Source organism: Vidua chalybeata, unplaced genomic scaffold (genome assembly GCF_026979565.1).
Source record: "Vidua chalybeata isolate OUT-0048 unplaced genomic scaffold, bVidCha1 merged haplotype W_reject_10, whole genome shotgun sequence".
In the NCBI taxonomy this organism is placed as follows: domain Eukaryota; kingdom Metazoa; phylum Chordata; class Aves; order Passeriformes; family Viduidae; genus Vidua; species Vidua chalybeata.
In genome coordinates this window covers 508,982-526,231 of record NW_026530345.1, presented here as the reverse complement: position 1 = coordinate 526,231, position 17,250 = coordinate 508,982, and the positions used below count along the sequence as shown (strand labels likewise).

Here is a 17,250-nt window from a genome sequence, read left to right as displayed (position 1 = left end):
GCATCCAAAGACCTGGACCAGATGCTGAATGATCTGGAGAGACGCCGTGGTGGGTGCATTTCCCTCAGCCTTCCCCTGGGACTCAGCAGCCGGGGGCTTTCCCTGCACATCTGGACACGCCGTGCCCGGCACAGAGGGAAGGGATCCATGGCAGCCTGGCTGCCCCGCTGCTGCTTTCCTGCCCTGCAGGGCTGTTTTCCAGCCTGGCCTGGCTGCAGCTTCTCCCCAGCCTCTGCAGGAAGGCTTTTGGCATCAGCTGGCAGGGAGCCCAAACTGCACCACGGGCCTGCAATCCCCTGCAATTTCCCGGTCTCCGGGTAGATCAGGAGTGGCACCTGTTTGGAGAAGGGAGGGCCCTGTGGCAGCCCCAAGAGCCGTGGCCTTTTCCTGATCCTTATCCATGTCTTTGAAAAGTGGAACTTGCTGAAGATGCCATCTCTCCAATGGGGAATGGTTCCACCTGATCCAGCTGTCCCTTTTCCTTTCTCCAGAGATGGACCAAAGGGCTTTGCTGAAGGCAGCACTTCCTGAAGGAAGCCGTGGCTCCGTGCCAGCCCCCGATACACGAAGGGAGGAGATGCCAGACAGTGCCACAGAAGGTGATTGCTGTGCCAGGCTCAGCCAGGCTGAGCAATCCTGCTGGGGTCCCTCCGTGGGAGACATGTCCCAAAACCTGGGAGTGGCTGCACGGGGTGCCCATGGTGGGGAAAGAGCAGAGAGGGAGAGCAAGGCTCCCGTGTGTCCTGACAGGGCCTGACTCTGTCCCCTGGGGCTGGGGGAGCTGTCACAGGGCAGGGAGGGCCAGGGCTGGCTGGCAGGGGCTGCTCAGGGATGGGTTTGGCCCGTGTCCCTCGAAGCAGCGACTGCCCAAGCAGCTGCGCTGGCCCCGGGCTCTCCTCCCGGCCTGCTGGGCTTTGTTGGGTGGCACAGCCTGTGCCAAGGGGCGGCAAGGGGCCTGCAGGCCCCAGCTCTGGGGGAAACTGAGAACGTCCTGGCCGTATCCACCGTGCTGCCAGCTCGGCAGTGCAGCACAGCACGGGCTCACGCTCCCCACTGCTCCCACAGACGTTATCACTGAAACAGGAATATTTGCCCCCAGATCCAGTGCGCCTCCCAAGAATTGTCTGCCCCCAGGATGTGCGCAGGTCCTGCATGATAGGCACGGTGGTGACACTGTTCACCGTGCCCCTCGTGCTGATCGGCTGCTATCTTGGCATTCAGAAGCTGTACCACAGCAGACGGTCAGTTGTTGATTTTTCTCCACAGCTTTCTTGTAACTCTGCTCATAGCATTGGTAGCCTGACTCGTAGTCATGCTGCACTGGAGCTGTGGCCAGTCCGTGGTTGTCCAAAGAACTCTGCTGAGGGCTCTGCTGCTGCCCAGTGCTTTCATTGGCCTCTTCATTGCTGGGCCTTGTCCTGGGGGGCCCGCTGGGGCTGCAGCCAGTGCTGGCTCCCACTGAGGCTGCCAGGCCAAGAGCAGCCCCGGGGGCACAGGGCAGAGGCAGAGCAAGTTCTCAACAGTCTTTGGGCCACACAGCTCAGGACAGGACAGTGCTTATTTAGTAGCTCATGTAAAGTTTCATGGTGACAGTGATGTTACCGGACAAGCAAATCTGCTGCAGTTCAGTGTTCAAACAAATCCAACCTGATGAAGGTTTGGCTTTGGCCTTGAGGCTTTGCTCTTTGTGTGAGCCCTGTTCTGGATTGATTCCCACTCAGTCTTGGAGCCTGTTTTGGGTGAAGGCTCATCCCGGCCCTGACCCTTGGCAGTTCTGGGCTCAAAGGCACCGCCGAGGCCGCACTGCATGTGACTGGGCTTCAGGGCTCCATTAGCAAAGGGCTTTAAGAAGTTTAAATTACTGTATTCTTACTCTTTGGTTTTCTTTATGCAATTCTTTCCTTTTTTTTTAAACTTAATTTTAAAAAACCAAATTCTTTTCCAGTGCTTTTTCCAGTTATTTGATATAGTGAATGATGGCTGGACCATCGAGGATCTCGTCTTGACGGTGGTAGCTCTATTCCCCTTCCTCTCTTTTCTCTCTATTTCCCTTTTCTGTCCCTTCTATCGCATTTGCTGTTGGTACCTAAATAAAGATGCATTTGTTGTGATTCAAGTGATGGTCCCTTGCCATTTGCAGTTTTGCACTTTTGGGATCGGTTAACAAACCATCACAAACACCCCGCAAGAGTGGATCGTGACCGGTTGTGGGGGATCCTTCGCTCTCTTGGATGGGGGAGGGAGCGGGGAAATGGAATCAAGATGAGACAGGGATCAGCCAGCCCCACGCCAGGCAGCGTTTTCTCCTCTGAGAGCTCCTCTGAGCTGAGCGAGCTGCTGAAGCCTGCGGAGCAAATGAGAGCCGGGACTGAGGGAAAGGCTGGCTGGGAAGGAGTCAGATAAACCCGTGTGGGCATTTCCCTTTCCAAGGGGCTCCTGGGGAGACAAAGGAGACAAGAAGGATTCCCCACCTCACGACATCTCCTTTTTCCCTTCAGTAGCCCTATTGCAGTCACTGCATACAAGAGTTTACTTGATCCCCTTGATGCCAGGGAGCACCAAGAACTTGAACCTTGCTGGAGTCCAGCCCTGCCTGCCTGTCACCGAGCAGAGGGGAAAGATGCAGAACCTGGGCAGGGGTTGAGTCAAATTGGCATTTTGCCACTTCTGACTTCCTCCCAGCTTTTGCAGCAGGGCGACAACCCCATCGCTGCAAACCACTCCGTTTGGCAAGGCACACGTGGACCTCGCTGGAAGCTCAGGGCTCTTGAAGGGGCTGCTGCAGTCGGCAACAGGAGCTGTTGTTGAACTTTTCACATTGCTTAATCCCCCCTGCCAAATGCCATCAAGTGGCTGAGGACGGACACAAAAAGATTACCCTGGAGGAAGGGAGGCCAAAAGCTTGGAAAAGGATGAAAGAAATGCTCTGATCATGACGATGACAAAAAAATAGAACGATTTATTTCTGACAGCAAATGAACACCCGCCGCCCTCCAGCCCTCCCAGCCTGGCAGGCCGAGCGGAGCCGTTTCCATGGCATGAGGTGCTGGCAGCCTGCGGAGAGAAACCAGAGAGCCACGGTCAGTCACAGAAGGCTCCTGTGCCCTGTCCTGCCATGGCCTGTGCCCGGGCCAGGCTGCTGGCTGTGCTCAGAGCCCAAACCTCCCGAGCCATTCTCTGTTTCGAGAGAAGGGCAGCGTGGCAGGCCACGTTCCACCTCCTCCGCTTCAGCACAGCACAGCAGCCTCCTCAGCAGCTGCAAGGGCGGGATGCCCGTGTGCCCGCTGCCCTCTGCCCGAAGCCCTTCTGCCAGCCCAGCTGTGGAGCCGGGTACCCACCTCTGCAGACCTGCTGCCAGGAGAGGAGCCGATCCCGCACGAGGTCCTCGTCCTTCTTGAAGGGGATGTCCCCACAGGCCGTGGCCCCTGGGGTAGCGCTGGCACTGGATGTGCTCCACGGATGGTGCAGGCGCTTCCCCGTCCGGTCCGGGCACCAGGTGTAATCTTCCTGGGAAAAACAAAGAACAATTGCATGAAAGTCAATTCAAAACAAGACCTGGAAACAAGAAAAACCTACAAAGCCTGTCACCGCTTCGGAACCCGTCCCCCTCTGCTGCCCCCATCCACATGGATGGATGCTTTGTCAGGCTGGCTGCCCCCGCCCCAGCCCGTGCCAGACTGGCTGGCAGAAGCTGTCAGCAAGGCCAGGAGCCGGCTCCTCTTCCACAACATCCGTCCCCTGTCCCACCAAAAAGCAGCTCGGCAGCCGGGGGAAAAATTAATATTCCCCAGCGCCGCCGAGCGGGGAACCTGCGGCGCGTGGCCAGGCCGAGCCCTGCCATGCCTGGAAGCACGAGCATCCCCCCGCCCCTGCACCGGCTGGGGACTCATCTTGATTTCATCGGGGCGCAGAGCGTGTCCTCCAGGAAGGGGCCGCAGCCAAAGCCGGTCGGCTTTGCCCCGCCAGCGGCCAGCTCCAGGATGGTGTTCCCAGCTCCACGTGGTGCTCCAGAAGAACACGCCAGCTGTGCCTCGGCTTGCGGGGACATCCCGATGCCATTGAGCTGCAGGGGGATGTTTCCCCTGTTCCAGTCCGTGGCACCTTCACCGCACTGCCACCACTTCTCCAGTGGCACGGGGCGCACTGAGCCACTCCCTCCACAACTCGCCGGGGACCAGCGGAAGCATCTCCTCGGCTGCGCTCTCTCCTCTGTGCCGCAGCCGCAGGGAAATGCTCCGGGGTTTTCTTGGAGTGCCACCAGACGCGTGCAGCTGGTACTTGCTGGGCTCCTGGATCCTACTGAGCACAGGGATGGATCTCTGCTGTCTCCTGGGCCAGGCAGGGCTCCTGCAGCCAAGAATGCTCAAAAAGGTCTTCCAGTGATGGCCTGTCTGCGGGGTCCATGGATAAACACCACCTGATGAGGTGCTGGCACTCTGCAGAGAGAAACCAGAAACCGCCGCTCAGCGGGACAAGGCTCCTGTCCATGCTCTCCCACATTCCACAGTGCCCAGGCCACACTAGGAGTGCTCAGAGCTGCAGCCAAAAGCTTTCCATGGATCCTCCCTTCTGGAGGAGAGCAGCACAGAGGCACACGTGCCGCCTCCTCCAGCTAAGCCCAGGAGATCAACCTCCTCACTAGCTGCCAGAGCAGGACGGTGATGTGCCAGCTGCCCCCTCCCAGCCCCGTTCCTCCTTCTGAGCCTTGAAGGCGCAGCCCCACCTTGAGACACCCGGGGCGGGAAGAAGAGCTGGCCCCGGACGATGTCCTCGTTTGTGTGGAAAGGAAGGTGCCCGCAGACCAGGTGATAGAGCAGGATGCCCAGGGACCAGATGGTGGCTGGCTGGCCATGGTAGCAGCCAAAGAGGATCCACTCCGGTGGGCTGTACTCCGGCGTTCCTATGGGACACGGGCACAGCTCATCAGGCCAATGCTGCTCCTTCCCTCCCTCCCTCCCAGCCAGCCCCCGTGCCACAACAGCCAGCCCCTGCCCCGCCGAAAAGCAACTTGGCTGCAGCCGGCTGAAGGAGGATTCTGCACCCTCCCCTCCCTGTCTCCCTCTTCCCCCTCTGCCAGCCAAGGGGGGAACCTCTGCTGCCCGGCTGGGCCCCGGCTTTGGGCTCACCTGACATCCGGGTGTAGAACGTGTCCTGGAGGATCGTGCCGCAGCCGAAGTCGATGAGCTTCGCCTCGCCCGTGGCCAGGTCGACGAGGACGTTCTCGGCCTTGATGTCGCGGTGCAGGACGCCGCGGCTGGTGCAGTGCCGCACGGCCTCCAGCACCTGGCGGAACAGCCCCCGCGCCACGGGCTCCGTCAGGAACCCCCGCTCGTGCAGGAAGTCCCAGAGGTCCTGACAGCGCTGCGGACGCTCCATGACCAGCGCGAAGCCGTCGGGCAGCTCGAACCAGTCCAGGAGCCGCACGACGCCGCGGAAGCCAGGGCACGACACCATCCACAGCAGCGCCAGCTCCAGGGGCACCAGGGCGCCGTTGTGCTGCGGGGGACCGCGATGCCCTCAGCGGGGCCGATGCTGCGCCGCGCCTCGGCCACCCTCTGCCCGGCCCCGCCGCCGCTCGCCATTGCCCGGCCCGGGACGCTGCGCGGGCCCCGCTCACTCCCCGCTCGCTCCCCTCGCAGCCTTCCGGCTGCCACCCTGCCGGGCCTCGCCTTAGCCCCGCCCGGCACGCCCCGCCGCCCTCTCCCGCTGGCCCCGCTCACTCACCAGCCGCGCCCACTCCGGGATGCGATCGCGGCACACTCGCTTGATGGCCACCTGCAAGCCAAGGCGAGCGCCGGGCTGAGCTCGCTGCCCGCCGCCCGCCGCCCCCTCCGCTCCGGCCCCGTCTCTTACCGGGGCGCCGTCGGCGAGCCGGGTCCCGGAGTAAACGCTGCCGCAGCCGCCGCTCCCCAGCAGCGGGGCCTCCCGGTAGTGCTGCTCCAGGGGAGGCTTCTCCGCCCGTGCGGGCGGCACCGCGCTCCCGCTCTTCTGCCCCGCCAAGCCGAGCGCCCGGCGCGCTGCTGCTTGCCGAGCCGCCCCGGGCTGCGGCGGCTCGGGGCCGGCGGCTGAGCTGACGAGCGGCGGAGCTCGGAGCGGGGAAGCCGCCGGCGACGCTGTCGGCGACGGGGCGGGCGCGGGGCGGCAGCGGGGCGGCTGCGGGCGGAACCGCGGCAGGGGCTTCGTTCGGGGCCGGGGCCTCGGCCGGGGCCGGGCCAGAGCCCGCGCCAGGCGGAGCCAAAAGACCGCGCTGCTCCGCCAGCACCAGAGCGAGCGGCACTTCCAGCGGCGCCACAGCCAGTACGGAGAGAGCCCGGCGGAGGCGGCTCCGCGGCGGGACGGGCAGGGCCGGGCACGGGGCGGCCCCGCCGAGGGGCGCCTTGCGGGACGCGGCATCAGCCGGGCTGGGAGAGGCGGGACACGGACGGGACGGGACAGGAGTGGAGTGAGTGTGAGAGGGAGAAGGGGATGGGGAGCGAGTGGAAAGTCGAGCGGAAAACCGGTCGAGAGAAGCGCTGCTGCTGCTGCTGCTGCTGCTGCTGCTGCGGAACCGCCGCAGCTCGCGAACGTTCCTCCGTTGCCTCCGCGAACCCAACGGAGGAGCCGCCGCGCGCCCCGCGGAACGAAAGAGAGAAACAAACAAATAAAACCCCCAAGGAATTCCTATTAGAGAAGTAACCAAATCAAATAATGTAGCAATAAAGAAGAGTGTTGGCTTGTGGCTTCTTTCTTCTTTGGCTGAGGTGTAGCATTTCATGGGGAAGAATTGGCTCTTCAGGAGTGGAGCATTTAATTTTCATGTAGAAAAGGGAAATTGTCTCAGTAATGTCACCTCTTTTCATCCTCTGTTGAGACAGTTGCAGGCTGCCAAAAGACATGGTCTGCAATGTGGAACTTGGGGCCAAGTTTGTTTTTCTGCCAGAGGATGAGGAGGGGAAGTATCCCAGAATCATGGAGTCGTGGCATGGTTTGGCTTGGAACGGATCTGAAAAATCACACGGCTGCAACCCCCCTGCTGTGGCTGGGCACCCCTTGCACTAGCCCGGCTTGTCTAGAGCTCCGTGCAGCCTGGCCTTGAGCACTGTCAGGGACGGGACAGCCACACCTTCTCTGGGCAACCTGTTCCAGGAGAGTCTTTTTTCTGAATCCCTCACCTAAACCGACTCTCTTTCCATTTGGATCCATTCTCCCTTGTCCTGTCCTTGCCTGCCCTCCTACAAAGCCCCTGTCCAGCTTTCTTGTAGGTTGCCCTCAGGTCCTGGAAGGCCACAGTTGGATCAAGTCTCAGTCTCTTGCCCAGGCTGAGGAAGCCGGGCTGTCTCAGCCTTTCCTTGCAGGAGAGCAGTGTTATAGATACATATTATAATATTGGCTTTTGCAAATATCAAAGTGGATTTTATATGTGTGATGTTCAAGTAACTTTGTTCCAAAGATATAGTTTCTAATTTTGTTGTTAATTAAGCTTAGACATAGTAGTGCAATAGCTGACAGAAGTCTGCTTGTGTTAAAATGCCTGCTTGGATGGGATAACATCCAATGAACAAAGGATGAGGACACCTGCTACAGATCTGCCAACGATCAGCACTCACCGTCTGAAGGCAGTGTGGACCAAGGCCCGAACTGGAAGTGATAAAGAGAAGGAGCCAAACCCCAGCCAGGAAACACGCATGCTCTGAAAAGGCGGACCCAAGGAGGGGCCATGTAAAATAGTTCCTGGAAAATGTAAACTAGGTTATGGATATGCATAAGGGGCTGTGAATATGCAACAGGCTGATGTGAGGGAAAAGGTATTTAAGGGAGATCCCCGAAGGTAACAGGGTGCTCTTGGCTGAGTGCCAAGATGCACCTGGCCATAAATAACCTTTGCTCCATGGTCCTTGTCTCCTACTGTCCTTTATTAAACTTTTTACATTTTCACAGGAGAGTGAACATGTTTTTCACATGGGCTACACATGCTTATACACAATTCTTGAAAGACTAGTAATTTTTTACTACAATGATTGGGTTAATCATCACATAAACAAACTTATCCATTTTGCAATATGTTTTGCTCATAGAAGTTGATTCAATCTTTCTTGATTCAGTCTTCTTGCAGTCTTCAAAGCTCTGTTTCTTCTTGCCAAGGCATTCTGATTATCAAGTCTTTTATGCTAATCAGGTCCAAAGTTCATCAACTCACTTCTGTCCTGGCAGCATGGCTGTGTCTACGCAAGCAGGGAAACACTAATCGAGAGAATTCCACTAAGGTGAAGGCAGCCTCAGCCTCCCGTGACCGAGCTGCTGGGTATGATCTGTCAGATCCCCTTGAAGGAGCCTCTAGTATGTATGCCCAGGGAAGAAATGGGAACCAGGGCTAGAGGGGCCCTGCCTCGAGCCAGGGAGAGGCACGGGAAAACCGGATCTTTTGGTCAGTGTGGATCCGATGGCATGGCACATCAGAGCCACAGAAATATGAAATCTTAGCTGATACTGGTGCGCAGTGTGCCCTGATACCATGGGGACATGTGGGGGCAGAACCTGTTTCCATTGCCGGGCTGACGGGGGGATCGATCACAGCAATTGACCCTGTTGGGAGCCGAGGTGAGCCTGACTGGGAAGGAGTGGCAGAAACATCCCATTGTGACCGGCCCAGAGGCCCCGTGTATTCTGGGCATAGACTTCCTCTGAAATGGCTACTACAAAGACCCAAAGGGACTCAGGTGGGCTTTTGGCATAGCTGCTGGAGAGGCAGAGGACATGAAGCAGTTGAACACCTTGCCTGGACTATCAGAGCACCCATCTGCAGTAGGACTCCTGAGGGTGGAAGAGCAACGAGTGCCAATTGCCACCTCGACAGTGCACCGCCGGCAGTATTGAACGAATCGGGATGCCGTGATCCCCATCCACAGAATGATCCGTGAGCTGGAGAGCCAAGGGGTGATCAGCAAAACCCACTCACCCTTCAACAGCCCCACTTGGCCCAACTCTGCACAAGTTGACAGAGAATGGAGATTGGCTGTGGACTATCGTGCCTTGAATGAAGTGACTCCACCGCTGAGCGCTGCTGTGCCGGACATGCTGGAGCTCCAGTACGAGCTGGAGTCCAAGGCAGCAAAGTGGTACGCCACTGCTGACATTGCTAACACGTTTTTCTCCATTCCTCTGGCAGCAGAATGCAGGCCTCAGTTTGCTTTCACCTGGAGGGGCGTGCAGTACACCTGGAACCGACTGCCCCAGGGGTGGAAGCACAGCCCCACCAGCTGCCATGGACTGATCCAGGCTGCACTGGCAAAGGGTGAAGCTCCAGAACACCTGCAGTACATCGATGGCATCATTGTGTGGGGGAACACAGCAATGGAAGTATTTGAGAAAGGAGAGAGGATCGTCCAGATTCTGCTGGAAGCCGGTGTTTGGAGAATGCACATTCCTGAGTAAAACCAGATTTTGAGCCCTCTCTACCTGGTCACCCACACAAAAAGAACGATTTCCACGGGGCCCTGAACAGCAACAAGCCTTTGCCCAGATCAAGCAGGAGATCGCTCATGCAGTCGCCCTTGGCCCAGTCAGGACGGGACCAGAGGTGAGGAATGTGCTCTACTCTGCAGCCAGGAACAATGGCTTGTCCTGGAGCCTTTGGCAGAAGGTGCCTGCGGAGACTCGAGGCCGACCACTGGGATTCTGGATCCAAAGCTACAGAGGGTCTGAAGCCAAGTACACTCCCACAGAGAAGGGAATCTTGGCCACCTATGAAGGAGTTCAAGCTGCCTTGGGGGTGATTGGCACAGAAGCACAACTCCTCCTGGCACCCCGACTGCCGGTGCTGGGGTGGATGTTTCAAGGAAAGGTTCCCACATCCTGCCACGCCACCGACACCACACAGAGCAAGTGGATTGCCCTCATCACACAGTGCGCCCGTACTGGAAACCTGAATCACCCTGGGATTTTGGAAATAAAAACTGGACAGAAAGTGAAAACTTTGGTCTTGCTGATGAAGAGGAGCAGGAACAATTGGCATGGGCTGAAGAAGCTCCACCATACAAACATCTACCAGCAGAGGAAACACGCTACGCTCTTTTCACGGACGGTTCCTGTCGCATCGTAGGGATGAACCAGAAGTGGAAAGCAGCCGTATGGAGACCCACACAACAGGCTGCACAAGCTACTGAGGAGAAGGTGGATCAAGTCAACTTGCTGAACTCAAGGCCGTTCAGCTGGCTCTGTGCATTGCTGGAAGAGAGAAGTGACCAAACCTCTGCCTTCATACCAATTCATGGATGGCAGCCAATGCTCTGTGGGGCTGCCTGGAAAGGAGGAAAAAGGCCAACTGGCAGCTTAGAGGAAAACCAGTCTGGAATGCTGATGAGTGGAAAGACATTGCCTCTCGGGTGGAGAAGGTACCTGTGGAAGTCTGCCATGTAGATGCCAATGTCCGCAAGAGTCGGGCTAATGAGGAGCACCGAAAAAACGAGCAGGTAGATCAGGCTGCAAAGACAGAGGTGTCAAAGATAGACTTGGATTGGCATCACAAGGGGCAGTTGTTCCTGGCTCGATGGGCTCATGATGCCTCAGGTCACCAGGGCAGAGATGCCACCTATAAGTGGGCTCGAGACCGAGGGGTGGATCTAAGCATGGACAGGATTTCTCAGGTTATCCATGACTGTGAGACGTGTGCTGTGATCAAGGAGGCCAAGCGGGTGAAGCCCCTGTGCTATGGTGGGCGGGGGTCCAAGTACAAGTATGGGGAGGCCTGGCAGATTGACCACATCACACTGCCCCAGACACGCCAAGGCAAGCGCTACGTGCTCACCATGGTAGAAGCCACCACGGGATGCTTGGAGACCTCCCCTGTGCCTCACAGCACTGCCCCAACACCATCCTGGGCCTGGAAAAGCAAGTCCTGCGGAGGCATGGCACCCCTGAGAGGACTGAGTCAGACAAGGGGACTCATTTCAAGAGCAGCATTGCCAACACCTGGGCTAGAGAACATGGCATCGAGTGGGTGCACTGAGACCCGCACTGGGGGTGCTCTGGGACCGAGACTGAGACCGAGGTCGGCATCGGGACCAGGATTGCTCCAAGACCGGTGCTGGGATCTGTACCTGGATTGCTCTGGGACCTCTGAGTTCACTCTGGGGAGCTTTGGCTGCACCCCAGAGCAGCACTGGGACTGGGAGGGACAGGGAGTGACTGGGAGGGAGCCCTGGGCAGCGTGGGACCCCCTCCGTTCACATCGTTCAGTGCAGTCATCCCAGTCCAAATGATCCCAGTTTGTATGATCCCAGTCTGGATGGTCCTGATCCACATGGTCCCAGTCTGTGCACTCCCAGTCCATAGAATCCCAGTCCATAGGATCCCTGTCCACATGATTCCAGTCTCTATGGTCCTGCACGGCACACACTCCAAGGGTCTGGAATTCCAGTTCCCAGCAGGGAAAAGATGTTCCTGCCCTTGAAGGCAAAGCTCTTAAGAAGGGGCCAAAAGCCAAGTGCAGCAAGATCCTACAGTGACATTTCACTGCCAGCCTTCCTAACTTCACCCATGGTTGTTGCAGCTCCTGCACTGGGAATTAAATCAGGGCAGGTTCTTTGGTGGCAGCTGCCCTGGCTCAAGGGAGACACAGAGAGAGAAAGAGAGCAGGCAAAGAGAGGCAGGAGAGAAAGGAGGACACAAACACAATCAGCTGAGAAGGTGGCACTCTGCAAACAGAACTGCCACGGACTGAAAATGAATACGACAGAAATCAGTAAGTCTGAGAGTTTTATTCACTATTGTCATGGTTTGACACTGGCGCAATGCCAGCATCCCCATGAAAATGCACCTTCCCTAAATAAATGCTGTGAGATGTTATCAGGGACAGAGCAGAGCAGGCCCAAGCTTAATAACAAAGGAAAAAACTTTATTAAACTACTACTAATACAGAAAACACATAAACTAAATCCAGGATGAAGACCTTTTAAAACCACCCCTCCTCCTCCCAATTCCAAAAACACCCAGCCATGAAACATCACCCGGGATTCTTGATCAAATTACCACCCTTCAGGTAATCTATGCTTAAACTATCAAGGGAGAGAGAAGTCTCTCTTGCACCACAGCCCCCCCAGGAAACACAGCTGCCACCCTGTGTTTCCCTGTCACACATGGCAACCGCCCGGAGAAAATCTGCCAGTGTGACACTCTCCTTTCCATGTCACAGTGCTCTCACCACCGTGCATGGACAGACTGCTCGTAGGGCTCCTTTAAGGATGCTTTGCCACGGACCCAAAGATACAACAGTTCAGTTTCTCATCCTGGGACTACAGTCCCCTCCATTTTCCCCTGGGGCCGAGGGGTCCAAAAACAGGACTCATCTTCTTCCCGAAGACAGAGGGCATCACCATTCCCTCCTCAGCTTTCTTCTGTTCTTGCCATCCCTGTGCTGTTAGAAGCTGAAACAGGTCTCCCTGGGTCACCACCGCATCCCCCTAAAATGCAGTCTCTATTGCAGGAGATTTTGGTTCAGTCCATGGCTAACAAGAAGAGTCCAGTCAAAAGCTACTTCATCATCTCCTCCCACCTAAATATTTCTTCTTCTAACATCTCAGGTCCCGGACTATCTCTCTTCCACTACAAATCAAGGAGGAGTAATACTTTTAAAAAGCCCTCATTTCCTGGAAAGGGTTAAAAGTTCAGACTCCCTGGACGGCTGATATCTCGGTCCAGCGTTCTGTCTCCCACGCTGGGCACCATCCCCCCCCTTCTCCTTCTCCTTCTCCTCTGCCGGCAGATTTCCAGGTGCCGCCAGGCTCTCTGTCTCCTTCCCTCTTGGGGGGGGGGGGACAAAGGCATCTCCGCTCCTCTCCACCCTTCCGTCCAGGAGCTGGCTGGGTTCCAGACCCTCAGCCCCTCGGCCTACCTGGACAAGGCCGCGTGGCTTCCCCTCCCTCACCCAGCCTAAGGCTGGGCGGGGGAGAGTCTGCACTCTCTGACGACTGGAACTAAAAGAGAGAGTTCTCCTGGGAGTTCTTGCTTTTAACCCCCTGTGTTCTCAGAGGCGTGTCCATACTTTCAGTGGTCACTCCAGGTGCCAATATCCAAACCTGACCACTGATTGGTTTGACCCAACTTCCTGGAAAAAATTCACTTCCATGTCAAACCACGACAACTATCAAATACATCCCAGCCACCCAGCTCCACACAATCCCCATCCCACCGCTCCAAACTGGGATCCCACTTCTCCCAATCTCCTTCCAACCCCATCTCAACCTGGCGGCTGTGGAATCAAGTGAGTTTGGCGTGGGATTGAGTTTTTTTTAGGTGGGGACAAGCCATTTTGAGGAGGGATTGAGCCCATATGAATTAAAATTGAGTTGTTTTCAGTGGGGTTGAGTTGTTTTGAGGTGACCCTCTTGGCTTTGGGAGGGCAAAGAGATGGAGTACACTGCCCAAAATACCTCCAGAACACACATCTATCCTCCAGAATATTGTCCCCAACAAGGATCACAGGGAATGTGGGTCACCAGGGCTGTGCCCAACCTGGGTCCTGCAGTGGGGGATGGAGCTGAAGCAGCACACAAAGCTCTTCCCGCACTCGGGGCACTCACAGGGCTTCCCTTACCAGTGCCTCCGTTGGTGTTGGGTCAAGGTAGAGCTCTGTGAGAAGCTCTTCCCACACTGGGGACACTCGTAGGGCCTCTCCCCAGTGTGGATGCGCTGGTGGGTGATGAGGTGGGACTTCTGCCTGAATCCCTTCCCACAGTCAGGGCAGCAGAAGGGCCTCTCCTCCGTGTGAACCAGATAGTGCTTGAGGAGATCGGAGCTGGTCTGAAACCTCTTCCCACACTTGGAACACTCGTAGGGCCTCTCCCCAGTGTGGCGCACCTGGTGCTGGATCAGGCTGGAGCTCAGAGTGAATCTCTTTCCACACTTCTCACACTTGTAGGGCCTCTCCCCAGTGTGGGTCCTCTGGTGACTGACGAGGTTTGACTTCTGCTTGAATCCCTTCCCACAGTCGGGGCAGCAGAAGGGCCTCTCCTCTGTGTGACTCCGGTAGTGCAGGAGGAGATCGGAGCTGGTCTTAAACCCCTTCCCACACTCAGAACACTCGTAGGGCCGTTCCCCAGTGTGGATCCTCTGGTGCACGATCAGCTGGGAGCTGTACCTGAAGCTCTTCCCACACTCTGAGCACTTGTGGGGCTTCTCCCCATCCTGGAGCTGCTCAGGGATCACCAGCTCCGAGCTCTGGCTCCATCTCCGGCCGCCTCCCCAGCCCAGGGTGGGTCTTTCCTCCTCAGATCCCCGTGATCTGCGTTTGCAGCCCCTCCTCGTGCGGCATCTCCGGGGCTTTTCCTCCCCGTTGGGTTCCTGTGCCATGGAGCCGCTCAAAACAGCCTCTTCCACGAGGTTCTGCCATGGGGATTTGTCCTCCCTGCTCTCCATCCTCAGCTCCTGCTCTGGGAGAGGAAGGACAAGGAGAAGGTCTTCCTCTTGCTCGCAGCCTCCCAGGGGCTGGGAATGGGAAATTCTGGTTTGGGGAAAACAAGGGATGAGCATTTTGCATTTGAAGTACCCTCTGCCCGAGTCCATCTCCAGAAGTCCCCGGCCACCTGGGCTCCATAAAAACCTCCCAAACACCAAGATTCAGCCCTGAAAAAGCATCCCAGGAGCTCCCCGTCCCTGCTCCCTCCCCTTTGCTGTTCAGGCTTCCCCCCTGTCCCAGCTGCTGGGGGTCACGCTTGGATTGGGGCTCCCCCTTCTCCTCGGTGCCTGCCCTCCCCAGGCTGCCAGGAGTCCCAGCAATGCCAAAAGCTCCCCCCTCTTGGCTCTCCCCATTTAGGGCTGCCGGGGCTTTTTGGGCTCCCGGGCTCCCGTCTCCCCTTCTTCTCTGCTTTGGGCTGCAGCGGCTCCAAGGAGTCCCCCCTGCCCCTCTCCAGGCTCTTGAGGGTCCCACCCATGGCGGCGCTCCCCCCTCTCTGGGCTCCCCACTTTGGGCTCCTGGGGGACACAGGGCTCTGCTCCTCCAGGCTGCCTCTGCCGGCAGCCGCCACCGGTACCCCCCAGTGTCCCCCCAAGGGGCCTTTTCCGCTCAGCTTTGCAGTTCTTCATTCTCCAAACATTCCCCCACAAAAACCCAACCCAGGGACCCCCCAGGATATCTGGGCCGAGCTCCCCCTCCCCGCTCACCTGCGGGATGGGGGGCGATGATCCCACACGTGGGGGCTGCGAATTCAGGGACGGCTCGACTGCGTGAACCCTTCTGCTGTCCTTGATCCGCCTTTGTCCCTCCTCTTCCTGCCCCTCCTCCTCTTCCATCCCCGCCCTCCTCCTCCCTAACCCCACCTCCTTCTCATCTTCCATCCATCCCTCCTCTTCGATCCCCCCTCCTCTTCGATCCCCCCTCCTCCTTGTCCATTACCCCACCTCCTTCTCCTATTTCCATCCCCCCATTTCCATCCTCTATAAGCCACCTCCTTCTCCTCCTCCATCCCTGCCCTTCCCTCCCTCCTCCTCCCCCAGGAGCAGCGACACCCTCGGTGTCCCGTTCCCGCAGCCCTCGCAGCCCGCGGCAGGAGCGGGGATGGAGCCGGGCCAGGTCGGGATGGGCAGCGCGGGGCTCTCGGCTGCTCCCACCCGCTGTTCCAGGGGGGAACCCGGCCCGGGCACAAGGAGAGGCAAACTGGGAAAACTGGGGGCTGCACATCCCAACTGGGCCTTGCTGGGGACCCTGCCTGGGCACTGCCAGCCCTTGGGGCTCCTCTCGGGACAGCCGGGAGGGGGGAACGCACAGAGGGCTGGGGGATGCCAGGAGTGGCAGCACTGGGAGGGACTGGGACTGTGCTGGCTTTGTACTCACACCAGACTGGGATCACACTGCCGTGCCAGGGCAGACTGGGATCGCACTGATGGAGACTGGGCTGAGACTGGGCTCATACTGGGAACATACTGGGAGTGAGTAGGAGCCTGCAGGGGGCAACTGAGACCATGCAAGGGGCAAATGGGATACACTGGGAGTGACTGGGATTATGCTGAGGGTTACTGGGAGCAGCTGTGAGCAACTGGGATCATGGTAGGAGTAACTGGGAGCAACTGGGTGGAACTGGGAGTGACTGGCTGCATGCTGGGGGTGATTGGAAACACCTGGGTTTATAGTGGGATGAACTGGGATCATGCTGGAGGTGACTGGGATCATACTGGCAGTGAGTGCAACTACAGTGAGGCTGACTGGGAGTGGTTGTGAGCAAATGGGATCATACTGGAAGGAACTGGTTGAGAACTGGGAACATGCTGGAGGGAACTGGGGTACACTGAGAGATACTGGGAGTGAATGGAATGAAAGTGGGGGTGAAAGAGAGCAACTGGAACCATGTGGAGCACAACTGGTTCATACTGGCAGTGACTGGGAGCACAGTGGGCTCATATTTGGCTCATACTGGGAGTGACTGGACTAACACTGGGAGTATTTGAGAGCAACTGGGAACACACCCTGCACATCATCCCCCATACTGGGGGTGACTGGGAGCAACTGGGAGAAAATGGCACCATACTGGGACTGACTGGGTTGATCTAGGAAGCAACTGGAACCATGCTGGAGGCTGCTGAGACCATACTGGGAGAGATTGGAAGCAACTGGGATTATACTGGGACTACACTGGGAGTACTGGCATGTGGCTAGGATCAAACTGGAGCTTACTGGGATCATATTGGCGTTGAAAGGGAGCGACTGGGATCACACTTTGGGCTACTGGGAGCAAATGAGAGAAACTGGGATCATGCTGCAAGCAAATTGGAGAAACTGGGAATAACTGGATGCATGCTGGAAGCAACTGGGATATAGTGGGCATGACTAGGGGATCATACTGGGATAACTAACACCTTACTGGGGCCACTGGCAGTGCCTGGAAAACAGTACAGATGTGCTGGGGGCTACTGGGATATACTGGGAGTGTATCTAACCATACTGGGGTGACTGGAACCACACTGGGAGCAACGGAGACCATGCTGGGGAGAACTGGGACCACACTGCGGGCAAGTGGGTTCAACTGCGACCATACTGGCAGTGTCTGTCACCATAGTGGAGTGATGGAACCACACTGGGAACAGCTGGGCCCGTGCTGGGAGCAACTGGCATCAGTGGCATCAGACTGGGAGCACTGGCATCAGACTGGGAGTGCCTGGGAGCAACTGGAATTAGATTTCAAGTGACTGGGATCCTACTGGAGTGGCTACACTCATACTGGGATTAGAGTGGGTGTGAATGGAACCTGACTGAGACTTACTGGAAGCTACTGGTCCCATGTT

General features: G+C 57.5%; 2 protein-coding genes, 1 long non-coding RNA gene and 1 pseudogene across 5 annotated transcripts; 2 read left to right on the top strand and 2 right to left on the bottom strand.

Annotated features, from left to right (window-relative positions):
* Positions 1–17,250, top strand: part of LOC128783030 (zinc finger protein 850-like) — a 281,788-nt pseudogene that overhangs the window by 114,700 nt on the left and 149,838 nt on the right.
* On the top strand, positions 30–1,096 carry LOC128783090 (uncharacterized). The gene is made up of 3 exons (XR_008428987.1): positions 30–49; positions 492–599; positions 1,066–1,096. It is a non-coding gene; the product is annotated as an uncharacterized LOC128783090 (long non-coding RNA).
* On the bottom strand, positions 2,940–6,644 carry LOC128783038 (serine/threonine-protein kinase pim-1-like). Of its 3 annotated transcripts, none has more exons than XR_008428963.1 (6): positions 5,854–6,644; positions 5,725–5,775; positions 5,127–5,496; positions 4,724–4,900; positions 3,339–4,436; positions 2,940–3,054 (listed from the first exon to the last, which is right to left on the bottom strand). XR_008428963.1 is itself a non-coding variant. In XM_053933628.1 (5 exons), the coding sequence occupies exons 1-5, from the start codon at positions 6,391–6,393 to the stop codon at positions 4,297–4,299; spliced, it is 1,278 nt and encodes a 425-aa protein (XP_053789603.1). In that variant the 5' UTR covers positions 6,394–6,644; the 3' UTR covers positions 2,940–4,296. The 3 variants fall into 3 exon arrangements, 1 of the variants encoding a protein (XP_053789603.1); XR_008428964.1 differs by having other exon boundaries at positions 3,349–4,436; XM_053933628.1 differs by having other exon boundaries at positions 2,940–4,436.
* Positions 11,852–15,264, bottom strand: LOC128783122 (zinc finger protein 239-like). The gene is made up of 2 exons (XM_053933708.1): positions 15,165–15,264; positions 11,852–14,402 (listed from the first exon to the last, which is right to left on the bottom strand). Exons 1-2 carry the CDS (start codon positions 15,262–15,264, stop codon positions 13,567–13,569), a joined length of 936 nt encoding a protein of 311 aa, XP_053789683.1. The 3' UTR covers positions 11,852–13,566.

Excerpts from the sequence above, each read along its gene's own strand:
- LOC128783038 (XM_053933628.1), bottom strand. The coding sequence starts at position 6,393 with ATGCCGCGTCCCGCAAGGCGCCCCTCGGCGGGGCCGCCCCGTGCCCGG. Across the intron at positions 5,776-5,853 it reads GGCTCGCCGACGGCGCCCCG|GTGGCCATCAAGCGAGTGTG; the intron begins GTAAGAGACGGG and ends CTTGGCTTGCAG. Across the intron at positions 4,437-4,723 it reads CCCGCCCCGGGTGTCTCAAG|AGTGCCAGCACCTCATCAGG; the intron begins GTGGGGCTGCGC and ends TTCTCTCTGCAG.
- LOC128783122 (XM_053933708.1), bottom strand. The coding sequence starts at position 15,264 with ATGGAAGAGGAGGAGGGGCAGGAAGAGGAGGGACAAAGGCGGATCAAG. Across the intron at positions 14,403-15,164 it reads CCTGAATTCGCAGCCCCCAC|AGGAGCTGAGGATGGAGAGC; the intron begins GTGTGGGATCAT and ends CTCTCCCAGAGC.